Raw genomic sequence first — 12,896 nt, 5'->3', positions numbered from 1 at the left:
TTAATATTTTGCCTTATTTGCTTCAGATATTACACACCAACTTTTAAAATAATAAAGCAACTTTAGATTGCAAAATAATAATATTAATATATAAAATTATTTAGCTGACTTTAAATAAATATACACATTATATATATAACTTACACACAATTATTCAAATACATAAATCAGATACATATACTCAAAATGAAAAAATACTCACCTCAACACTCTAATAGTAAACAAGCAGAAACAGCTTAATTCACCATAGAAGGATGGTGAAATGAATGATAAAGCATTTCCATGATCCCGTGTAGCTGTTGAATACAGTGAGGTGATTGAAATGTTATGGAAAAGTAACCACAGGAATCCCCTAGTGGTCCAGTGTTTAAGACTCAGTGCTTTCACTGCTGATGACCAGAGTTCGATCCCTGGTTGGGGAACTAATATCCCACAAGCATCCCACAAGTCATGCAGTGCGGCCAGGTGAAAAAAAAGGTGTCTATGATAGAATGTGAGGTGGAAACAACATGTGCATGTAGAACTGGGATGTGTTTACAATCCCATTTTTCGCTTTTACGTTTCTGTTTAGAAGAAAATATGAATGGAGGTTCACGAATCTATTAACTTAAAATCAGGCCAAGAAACATTTATTTTTAACTTTAACATTTCGTTATATTGTGAACTATTCTTGCAACCGATATGCATTACTTTAATAATAAAGATAATAAAATTAAAGGATATAGCCTTCATAATAAAAGAATAGCTCTTTGAAGACAAATCGGAAAATCTAGGAGAAATGTACAAAAAGGAGGAGGGAGGAAGAGAAACCTTCTCTAGTCACACTAGAAATAACCTTTTTGATGTATTTCCTCTGAAATGTTTGTCGTTGCTTACCCTTTGATATATGAGTGATCCTGTTAGGGGAAGCACACTGACTGAAACTGCCCATCCTGGCTAGGCACCATAGTAACCATTTGCATTTTACGACAGGAGGTCCTGGGAAGGAACACAGAACTTATAAGCCACCCCCAACCGGAAGAGTTCAGGAAAGGTCAAAAGGAAACACCACATGTCCAACCACCTCCCCGCATCCATCTTAGCTGAACAAGGTGTTCACCACCAGGAAGGACTCTGAGTCAGAATGATTGGATAAAGACAACCCATCACCATAAAACCCGAGATTGGGATCCACGTGGCAGAGCAGTTCTCCTGGGTTCCCTTACCCTACTGCTCTCCGCCCCGGTGCCCTTTCCCAATAAAATCTCTTGCCTTATTAGCACATGTGTCTCCTCGGACAATTCATTTCCGAGTGTTAGACAAGACCTCAGTTTTGGGCCCTGGAAGGGGTCCCCCTTCCTGCAACAATCCCCCTAGATAAGTATAACCTTTTTTTAATTGAACATTATTTAAGTATTTTTCTAGACATTTTTTATTAGTTACAAAATATTCCACTGAGTAGACTCACTGGTTTACTAATCCTGTTGTACTTGCTGCAGACATTTGGGAAGTAGTCAGTTTCTTCTCCGAGAAGGCAATGGCACCCCACACCAGTACTCTTGCCTGGAAAATCCCATGGACAGAGGAGCCTGGTAGGCTGCAGTCCATGGGGTCGCTAAGGTGGACACGACTGACTTCACTTTCACTTTTCACTTTCATGCATTGGAGAAGGAAATGGCAACCCACTCCAGTGTTCTTGCCTGGAGAATCCCAGGGACGGGGGAGCCTAGTGGGCTGCCGTCTATGGGGTCACACAGAGTCGGACATGACTGAAGCGACTTAGCAGCAGCAGCAGTTTTTTCCTATTATGACAGACAATGCTGTAAAGAAACATTTTTTTTCATAAATCTTTTACTATATTAAAATTTTTTTCCTTTATATGGCCTCACAGAGGTGTAACTACCGGGTCAAGGGAATCAGCCAGATTGTTTTCCAGATTTCCTCATATTTTTACCCTCCCATTGTCAGGGCCCATTTAGCGCCAGCTCCCCAGCACTGGGGACAATTAAACCGATTCCAAAACACATTTCCTAAACAATTGTCACATCTAAGTGAAGCATATATGGGCATTCATTATACCATTCTTGCGAGTACCCTGTGGGTTTTGAGTTTTTCCGAATAAAAAGGTTTTAAAAAAAATGTAACTGATTTGCTGGGGAAGCAGATTTCTGCCTTAGAATTTGCATCTCATCCAATTTGCATTTTCCCCCATTTACATTCCTTTAAAATTGTGCATCGTTTACTACTAGAAACTTTGGGCACTTTCCCAGATGGCCTTTTACCAGTTTTATTTATTTATTTTGTTTTAATATCCTTTATCTAGTTATCTATGAGGGTCATAAAATTTTTGTTAACAATTTATGTGTGATTTTCACGCAGAAAAACATTAGCCTGTCATCTTTGTTACAAATCTTTTCTCTAGTCGTGTTTGCTTGTCATTTTTGCCTTTTCAGTCTGATTGATTTCCTTTTCACATAGTTGATTGTGTTCACTGATTTCCTCTGTGATTTCTATTGTTGTTTCTAAGCTAAGAAAAGATTTTCCCCTTGAAAGGTTTCACAGCTACTCACTCAGCTCTGCTTCTTTATGAATTGGTTCAGTTGTTTGCTTGTTCTTCACCATTTAGCTCATTGTTCATTAGAACCCCGTTTCAGGTCCATCGTGGAGAGAGGAGGCTGGGAAATCAGCTGACCCACACTCCTCCTGTAGCCTCTGCTCCAAGAAACTAGGAAAGTCCCTGATTTTTCCTTCCTGAGGGTAGGAGCAGTGTCCCAAGAAATGTGAGTGCTTCTTCCAACAAAAGGGAGCAATTTTCCCCCTCTTAAACCCAGTAACTCACTTTGCCCGAACATCCTCTTTTTCTGTTTTTTAAGTAATAACTTTATTTCGGTATGTTCACATACCACACAGTTCACCCAGTTAAATCATACAACTCAGTACTTCTTACCTTTTTCACACAAGCATCACCACTGTCAATTTTAGAACAGTTTCACCATCCCGCAAATGAACTTTTCTAGGGCTTCCCTGATATAGCTCAGCTGATAGAGAATCTGCCTGCAATGCGGGAGGCCTGGGTTCAATCCCTGGGTTGGGACAATCCCCTGGAGAAGGGATAGGCTACCCACTCCAGTATTCTTGGGCTTCCCTTGTGGCTCAGCTGGTAAAGAATCAATGAGGGAGGCCTGGTTTGATCCCTGGGTTGGGACGATCCCCTGGAGAAGGGAAAGGCTACCCACTCCATTATTCTGGCCTGGAGAATTCCATGGACTATATAGTCCATGGATCGCAAAGAGTCAGACAATACTGAGTGACTTACACTCATTCCAAAAGGAACCCAGTACTCATCATCTGTCATTTCCCACTTCCCTACAATCCCCTTCCCAGCCCTATGCAACCACTTTCTCTCTACGTATTTGTCTTTTCCAGACATTTCATGTAAACAGATTCATAAAATATGTAGCCTTTTGTATCTTACTTTTTTTTGGCTGTGTTGCATGAATTGTGGGATCTTACTTCCCTGACCAGGGATTGAACCAAGCACCAGGCAGTGGAAGCACGGAGTCCTAACTGCTGGACCTCGACGGAAGTCCTCTTAACTTCTTGTATTAAGCTTAATGTTTTCAAGGTTCATCATGTTGTACTATGTATCAGTAGTTTTTTTTTTTGTCTTTTTTGTCTCCACATTTTGGCTATTGTTAATAATACTTCTGGGAACATTTCTGCACAAGTTTTTGTTTGGACATATGTTTTTATTTCTCTTGGGTATATACTAGGTGTTGAGTTGCTAGTCACATGGTAATTCTGTATTTAACCTTTTGAACAACTATTAGACTATTTTCCAAAACATTGCACAATTTTACATTCCCACCAGCATGGTAGGAGGGTACCAATTGCTCCATATCCTCGCCAACACTTGTTATTATCTGTCCTTTTTAATTATAACCACCCTAGTGGATGTGAAGTGGTTTTGATGTGCATTTCTTTGACGACTAACACTGTTATTCATGAGCTTCTGGGCCATTTGCAAATCTTTGCAGAAATTTCTACTCAGTCTTTGAGCAGTTTCTCATTGGATTGTCTCTGTTATTGTTGAGCTGTAAGTTTCTAGATGTATTTTCAATACGGCTCCCTTATCAGATACATGATTTACAAATATTTTCCCCCATTCTGTGGGTTGTCATTTTTCTTTTAAGGACTATTTTTTAGAGCAGTTTTAGGCTCACAGCAAAATTGAGAGGAAGATAGAGATTCCCCATATACTGCCTGCCCCGACACGTGCACAGCCTCCCCATTATCAACACAACTCATCAGAGTGCTCCGTTTGCTACAAATGATGACCCTGTGTCGACACACCACAATGACCCCAAGTCCAAAGTTTATATTAAGGTTGTACATCCTGCGGGTTTGGACAGATGTATAATGGCGTGTGTCCATCATTATTGCATCATACAGAGTATCTTCACTGCCCTGAAAATCCTCTGTGCACTTCCTTTTCATTTTCTTTATAGTGTCCTTTGAAACATAAAATTTTCTAATTTTGATAAAGTCCAATTTATCTGCTTTTTGTCATCTGTGTTTTTGCTGTCCCATCTAAGACGCTCTGCCTAACCCAAAGTCACAGTGACTTATTCTTAAATTTTACTCTGAGAGTTTTATAATTTTGGTTCTTATATTTAGGTCTGTGGTCTGTTTGGAGTTAATTTTTGCCTGTGGTAAGGTAACTTCATTCTTTCACACACTGATATCCAGGCATCCTCACCCCATTTGTTGGAAAGATGATGGCTGAAGTGAAGTGAAGTGAAAGTTGCTCAGTCATGTCTGACTCTTTGCAACCCCATGGACTATACAGTCCATGGAATCTTCTAGGCCAGAATACTGAAGTGGGTAGCCTTTCCCTTCTCCAGGGGATCGTCCCAACCCAGGGATCGAACCCAGGTCTCCCACATTGCAGGCAGATTCTTTACCAGCTGAGCCACAAGAGAAGCCCAAGAATACTGGAGTGGGTAGCCTATCTCTTCTCCAGGGAATCTTCCCAACCCAGGAATCGAACTGGGGTCTCCTGCATTGCAGGAGGATTCTTTACCGATTGAGCTACTAGGGAAGCCCAAGATGATGCTTGCCCTCACTTAATTGCCTTGGTGCCCTTTTCGAAAGTCAATTGACCAAAAATGTAAGGGTTCTCTTCTTATTTAGTGGTTTGTTATGTGCTTATTCTTTTGAAATTAAGGCAGAAAAACTCTCAGAGTAGTATGACCAAAAAGTCTTTGAAGAGCTATAAAGAAGACATTGTAGGAAAATGGTGCTAGAGAGGATACCCACCTCCTCTGGAGAGGCTGCAATCCTGCCGGATGTGCCACAAACGTGGAGAAACATACGTGTTAGGGGAGTCAGACTTGGATCAGTGACCTGAGGCTCTACCTCCCTATCTGTAAACAGTCCAATGTTACTGACCAGGGTTCTCAGCCACCTCAATCAATAGAAATTGATCAGAGGCCAGAAATACAGGAAGGTTTTATTGGGGTCCCTGCTGCAGCAGAGGGGAACAAGAACAAACAACAGGTTCTCTTGCTAGCTGGGCTCACCGAGTTGTGAGGAGTTGGTTATTTATATGGAGTGAGGGTAGGGGTGTGTCCAGGGGTCGAGCTGGAAGCTTGGCTTAGGTGGTTTGCCCACCCCTTTGGTGGTGCTGTGTGCAGTACTCTGCTTTTGCGCCGGACTTCCTGCTTTTGCTCCCCACCCTTCAGAAGTGGAAGTCGGGCTCTTTGGTCTCTTTGTCTCTTGTTGTCCATGGTTTTCCCCAGTTGCACATGCACGCAGTTCTTTTTAGTCCCTTGTAGTTTCTTTGTATTTTTGCTTGAGGAGGAGATGTTTGTCCAGGTGCAAGCACTGCAGCAAAGGGTCCTCGTCCTAGGACTCCGCCTGTTTTACCAAGTCCAGGAGAAAGTTGTGTCTTGCCTCTTCATGAGGTTTTGGGTTCCATCCTACTTAGCTATTTCGGGGAGGATGGGGTATGCTGAGTGGCTGTCTCTCTGAGCCTTTCTGTGAGATGGGGGTGATTTGGGGAAAAGAGACGATGTGTGTGAACATGCTCTATAAGCTTTGAAATGTTGCTGATGTTACCGGTGGTGACGATACCGGTGATGGTGACGATACCAAAAGGCAGACTCTCAGGGTTGGGACTTCAAAGGCGGCCGTCTTGACCCCACCCCAATGCTGGGTCATTTCTCCAATATTCCTACAAAGTAGCCAGCCAGTCTGAACCTCTCTAGTGACAGAGAGCTCAGAACGTCCTGAGAAGGTTGTTCTGTATTTGGTGTGTCTACTTGTTAGAAAGGGTTCTCTCCTCTAGAGTGAGACAATCCTAATCTAATAATATCAGCCATGCCAGCACTGTAAGAGGTGCTTCTACACAGCATTTTATCTGATCTTTCAGATAACCCTGGGAGGTCAACATACTATACTAGGCACTGGCATTTAATAAGGGGGGAAACAGGCTCAGAGAGGTTAAGTGACTTGCTCAGGAGCCCACAGCCAGTAAAGGTAGATGCAGGCATGATTTGGACCCAAGTCCATCTGACTCCAAAACCCACACACCTGAGCTCTGGGCTGTTTGGTAGCCTTCCCTCAGAGATTCCCAAGCAAGGGTCTCAGTTTGGTCCCTGGAGGCTCCCCTTCTTATCCGCACTGGCCCTTGACCACTAACCTCTGCCAGACGTTCACCTCACCAATGTCGCTGTGCAAAAGACGTCTCCCGACTACCACCCAAAGAAGGTGAGGAAGCTGGGCTTCTGCCCTCGGATATGGCCTCTGGGACTGGGCTGGGGTGGTGAGGAGGGATAGCCCAGGAGAGTTCTCCAGAGAGGTCAGGTCACTGCCTGTTTTCAGGGCCCAGGGTAAGCGTGTACATGGAGGCCCACAGATCACATGTTTAAATATTTAAGAGTTACAGATCAAACCAGTACACCCTTTAACGACATGTGCTGTGTCATCCTACCTTGACAGATACATTATCTATCTATCTACTACCTACCTACCTAATAACCTGCCAGAAGACCAGGCTCATATTTAGCACACTCAGACTTCTCAGAGTTAAGAGCCAGAACAGAAGACTACAGGAAGAGCTGGTCCCCAGCTCTCCACCGCCCTGTGGGGGCCTCCTGCAAACACATACACACCCAGAACAGCAAGCTGTGGGTGACTCCCTGGGTCTTGGGATACCCACATAGTGCAGTCTGTCCTCAAAGGGCAGGCCCAGGAAGAGGCCAGTGCAGGGCATTTGGGCAGAGACTTCTGGGGTGGTGGATAGCAGGCGATGCTCTAGAAAGACAGGCTCAGGCTCAGGGTGGGCCACACCTCCTTGGGAGTGCAGATTCTCCACCCTATAAGGGTTCTGCTCATCACAGGACTCAGGGCTGGGCTCCCCTTGTCCAAGACTAGGGTCTGTGCTGATGACGAATGGCCATCCCGGCTGGCCAGGTCTGGGCTGATTGAGGTTTCCTCTCCCAACCTGGTGGCGCGGCCCAGGGCTGCAAGTGGATGCTTCAGCGTTTCCGGCAGTACCTGGCGTCCAAGCACGGGCCCGAGGCAGTAGAGACGCTTTTCAGCGACATGGACAACATCTTCATCAGAAGCTTGCAGAGCGTGCAGAAGGTGATCATCAGCGACAAGCACTGCTTTGAGCTGTACGGCTATGACATCCTCATAGACCAGGACCTCAAGCCGTAAGTGGATAGGCTGGTGGCCCAGTGGGTGTGGGGGTTGCGGGGGAGGAGGGATGTTTAACACACTCTGCACCAAGACTGCCTGGGTTTGAGCTCAGCTCTGCCACTTCCTAGCTGGGCATTCTTCCCTTCTCTGAGCCTTGGCTTGCCTGTCTGTAAAATGGTCACTGTGCATAGAGGAATGTTGAGGAAGAAATGAGCCCCATGCCCGACACTGTGGCCTTTCCCAAGCATCTGCTGAGTCAGTGATCCTCCCCTCCCATCAGGCAAGAAACTCCCCCTCTGTGAATCCTGGTGCTTTGGGGATGCAAAGGGCCAGGCAAGGGACTACTGTTACCATGTCAATTCCCATGGTGTGCCTTCCTGCAGTGCCCGTGAGGAGGTTGGACATACCCGAGCTGTCAGGGAACACACTGACGGCACTTGGGTGATACAAACAGGGCACAGAAGCCCAGTGGGGTTGTCCAGGCAGCTTGAGGTCATGCAGTAAGTCCAGGGCTGAGCTGGGCCCGGAGTCCATGTTCCTGGGCTGAGCAGATTCCACCAGCTCTATGGCTCCTGGACTCAGTCCCCTCCCAAGGGTCGCTGTATTGCTCTTGGGGGCCTTTCTGAGCCAGGAGTAGAAGCCCTAGAGCAAGACCTAAGTCAGGCTCAAGTTCAAGAGAAACCAGGGCCAGGCACCAGCAGGTCTCTCTCCTTTGCCCTCTGGGATGCAAGCTTGCTACAGGCATTAACGTGGACACCAATGGGGGAAATGAGCTTGGGAGGAGGCAGTAGATAGGAAAAGGGGGCCCCAGTCTCTCACTGACCTGCTGGGTGAGCCCTCTTCTCTCTGTGCCCCAGGTAGGATCCTGTCTGTCAACTAACAGGGTTGCAGAAAACCAGAGGTCACAGGCTGGAAGCCCTTGGGTTGCTTTTGGCCTGTAGACACTTTGAGTTTGACCTTCAGAATGTTTTTTTTCATTGGGTTGATTTTCATTGACATCTTCCATAACTGGAAGACGTTTGCATAAACATCAGGATGTTTTGGAAGAGTCAGAGGGTCTTAGAATTCTGAGTTCATATGCTCACAGGGCAACACTCTGTTTGAGCTGCCACAGCCACCCCTTCAGAGGTGGAATGCTCTTCCCAGCCCACCACAGGCCTACCCCTCCCTGCCACTCCCCACCCCCTGACCTGGCAAGCTGGTTACCATCTTTTAAAAACCATCTTTTATTTAATACCTTTATTGATTTATTTGGCTGCATCTGCGCTTCACTGCCGGAGAAGGCAATGGCAAGCCACTCCAGTACTCTTGCCTGGAAAATCCCATGGATGGAGGAGCCTGGTAGGCTGCAGTCCATGGGGTCGCTAAGGGTCGGACACGACTGAGCGACTTCACTTTCACTTTTCACTTTCACACATTGGAGAAGGAAATGGCAACCCACTCCAGTGTTCTTGCCTGGAGAATCCCAGGGATGGGGGAGCCTGGTGGGCTTCCATCTATGGGGTCGCACAGAGTCGGACACGACTGAAGTGACTTAGCAGCAGCAGCGCTTCACTGCAGCGTATGGCCTAGTTGCCTCCATGCATGTAGGATCTTGTTTTTTTTAACTGGCCAGTAACGTTTTAACATACTTTTCAACATCAAGTTTTTACAGATAATACACATTTTAAAACTTTTAGTACTAGACAAAAATACCTAGTTCCAAAATTTGAAAAGTCCAAATATCAGTGTTTGAAAAAGGTATTAAGAATGCATGTGGGATCTTAATTCCCCGACTAGGGATTGAGCCCATGTCCCTTGCATTAGAAGGTGGATTCTTAACCACTGGACCACGAGGGAAGTCCCCTGGTTACCATTTATAGACAAATGTTCACTAGGAAAGTTTCTCTCATACTCCAGCTCTTTTGAAAGAAGCCAAAGGAGTAATAAGCACGAGGGCACAAAATTGTTCTTACCCCCACCAGCTTGCTTCATTTAAGTCACCACCTGGACCCTGTGGGGGTTTTAGTGTGTGACAGTTGTTTTCAAAAGTTTTAGTCCCTGAAACCTTTCTTCAGATGGAACTGTAGAGACAGCAACAGCAGCCCTGGTTGAATTGAGGGTGGGGCCCAGGCACCACATCTAGTCTCTTGTGAAATTCCAGGGACCAGGCAACTTTAAGATTTTCTATACCCTTCCCTCCCCAGGTGGCTCCTGGAGGTCAATGCATCCCCATCACTGACAGCCAGCAGCCAGGAGGACTATGAGCTCAAGACCTGCCTCCTGGAAGACACCCTGCACATTGTGGACATGGAGGCCAGGTGAGAGGGCGGCCTCGCTCACTCACCCCTGCACCTCACCATCAGGGCTCCCACCGAGGACAGAGAACTTGGAACCCTGGAACTTGAGAGGACCTCAGAGATGTCTGTGGCCCCTCCACCCTCCCCCGCCCCACCACTCCACAGATGGGGAAACTGTGATGTTCACACAGGATCAGGTCCTGGCCCAAGGACTTGGCCCTGACCCAGCAGAGCAGGGCCAACTACAGCTTTCTGAGATTCAGTCCCGCAGGATTTCCTCAACCTTTCCTGACTGTGGGACCCTGACCCAGTCACTTCTCCTCGCTGAACCTCAGTGTCCTCATCTGTAAAGTGGGAGATTTCATGTCTAACTCTCAGGGTTGTTAGATTAATTTACAAAGGTAATTTATTTTAACATGTCTAACTCACAGTAAGTACTCAGTAACAGGCTATTTATTGATATGATGATGTATATGTAATGGAAAGATCCAGGGTTTGACCTCAGGAATGGCTCAGACAGTGTTGGCTGGTTTGTCTGTTCTCACTTTCCTCTGTGTTAGTTTCTCCCCAGTTATTCCAGCAAAAGTTTGAGGGCTGACTCTCATTGCTCCCTGGTGGGACTGAATCACATGCCCATCCCTGAATCAGTCACTGGGACTCTGATTGACCAAGCCTAGGTCTTGTGCCCACTCCCAGGGGTTGGGGTCAACCCCACTTGAACCATGAGAGTGAGGCCTGGTTTTCAAAAAGGAAAACCCAGGTACCCAAAGGCTAAAAGAAGTTAAATAGATGCTGAGCAGGGAGAACCTCAGGTGTCCACCACCCTTATCCACCATCACTTATTCCTTCAACAAACATTTGAGGCCCTCCTATGTGCCAGGCCTTGTGCTAAACACTGGGGACTCAGTAAATAAAGGACGTGACAGGCCTAGTCCCTGCCTTCACAGCGTCTGATCTGGGAAGGACAGCAGACTTTAAACCAGAAGTCACGTTACGGGGGCCAAGCGTGGAAGCCTGGGGACAAATGGGGGATGACCCCAAGGTCATCCCCGACTTTGGATGGACAAAAGAAGGTACTCTGACAGGGTTGGCACCAGTAGGGTGCTGGGAGGGTTCAGGGCCCTGGCTTGAGGGCCCCACCAGGTGCACCTTCATTAACCCTTTGTATCTCCTGCTTGTCCAGGCTCACAGGAAGGGAGAAGCGAGTAGGAGGCTTTGACCTCATGTGGAACGATGGCCCTGTCAGCAGAGAAGAGGGGGCTCCTGACCTATCTGGGATGGGGAACTTTGTGACCAACACACATCTCGGTATGTGTGGCCAGGTGGGGAGTGGGTACATTGGAGGTGGCAAGTAGTCTAAGAGGCAACTTGCCATGGTGGTTAGAATGTTTTAATTTGGCCTCAAATTTACCAGCTGTGTGACCTTGAGCAAGGGACTTAACCTCTCTGTTCCTCATCTGTAAAACAGAGATTCTTCTACCTCAATATATGCCTAGAATACTGCGCAGCATGTGGTGAAAGGTATTATTAATCTGTTATGAGGCAGATTTCAAAAAGCTTAGGTGGCACATAAAGAAAAAACACGATATGTTGTAAGAGAAATTAAGGACTTCAGGGCCTGACCTTAAACTTGGCTTTTAAAAAGTGAAAAATTTCCCTGACTATAAAAATTATTCACACTCATTGTAGAATATTTGAAAACTAAAGAAAGAAACGAAAAAAGTCATCCAAACATAACCATCTTTAACAATCTGGTGTATTTCCTTCCAATTTTACAAAAATGCATATATTCATATTTTTTCCTTACAAAATTGGCATTGGGCTGAAGCTTTGAGTCTAACTTTTCCACATAGCGTTTTCCAGCTCATTCAATAACATTAGTAAGAGCCTCTCTTTTGGGCTTCCCTGGTGGCTCAGCTGGTAAAGAATCCACCTGCAACATGGGAGACCTGGGTTTGATCCCTGGGTTGGGAAGATCTCCTGGAGAAGGGAAAGGCTACCCACTCTAGTATTCTGGCCTGAAGATTCCATGGACTAAAGTCAGACACGACTGAGCAACCTTCGCTCACTCTCTTTTGGAAACACACTATGGCCAGGTCCAGACTATTTTACATACATTATCTCATTTCACTTTTAGGCAGCCTTGATTAATTTACAGATGTGGAAAGGGTCTCCAGATGTTAGATCACTCGCCAACGGTCTTGGTCATAAGTGGTGAGAGAGGCCTTGAACCCAATCTATCCAACTTCAAAACCCGAAAGCTAGGCTGCTAGCACTTGTCCCTTGGCAAAATTAGAAACAAAATTACCATACAGCTTCAAAACATCCCCAAATTTATGAAACCAATTTCACATAATTGAGCATTTGGCATGACTCCAGTTTTTCACTTTTATAAATAATGCTGTGAGGACATCCTCTCAAATAAAGTTCAACTGAAACTGGCTATTTTTTTAGGACAGATTCCTAGGAATAGAACTACTGGGTTAAAAAGATGGACTTATTACAGTCAAATTGCTTTCTTAGAAAGATTACACAAATTTGCGAGCTCTGAATTTAAAAGGACAGCAACAGCAGCAACAAAAAAACCTTTGCCAACTTCATAGGTAAAAATATTTACTTGTTTTCTGTGCATTCCATTGATTATGTGTGAGGCTTCAGCTTTAAAATTTGCAGTTGTTCTTTTGTAAGCTGTCCATACTAATTTTTTTCCCCCAGTGGGCTTCCATTTTTCTCAATTTGTAAAGGCCTTGGATATTAAAATATTGAAGATATTTTCCCTCTGTCAAACTTCCTGTAAATATTTTCCTTTTGTTTGAATATTTATTTCCATTCAAACAAAATGAGTTTGTCATTTACCTTTTTGTTTGTGGCATTTTTCTTCCTTTTTTGATGAAAAGTTTTGAATATCTTTTAGGGTTTGGTATGATTTAG

General features: G+C 45.2%; 1 protein-coding gene across 3 annotated transcripts in view; it reads left to right on the top strand.

Annotated features, from left to right (window-relative positions):
* TTLL9 (tubulin tyrosine ligase like 9) overlaps positions 1-12,896 on the top strand; it is a 50,293-nt gene that overhangs the window by 34,614 nt on the left and 2,783 nt on the right. For all 3 annotated transcript variants that reach the window (XM_055435190.2, XM_055435182.2, XM_055435166.2), the window contains 4 exons: positions 6,692-6,750; positions 7,504-7,700; positions 9,873-9,986; positions 11,149-11,273. In XM_055435190.2, coding sequence (XP_055291165.1) covers positions 6,692-6,750; positions 7,504-7,700; positions 9,873-9,986; positions 11,149-11,273 — 495 coding nt within the window. The remainder of the gene's footprint in view (positions 1-6,691; positions 6,751-7,503; positions 7,701-9,872; positions 9,987-11,148; positions 11,274-12,896) is intronic.

This window comes from Moschus berezovskii, chromosome 15, assembly GCF_049115385.1.
Source record: "Moschus berezovskii isolate FMDL1 chromosome 15, NW_MosBer_1.0, whole genome shotgun sequence".
Classification (NCBI taxonomy): domain Eukaryota; kingdom Metazoa; phylum Chordata; class Mammalia; order Artiodactyla; family Moschidae; genus Moschus; species Moschus berezovskii.
Note: the sequence above shows the minus strand (reverse complement) of the source record. Positions and strands in the feature narration are given on the sequence as shown.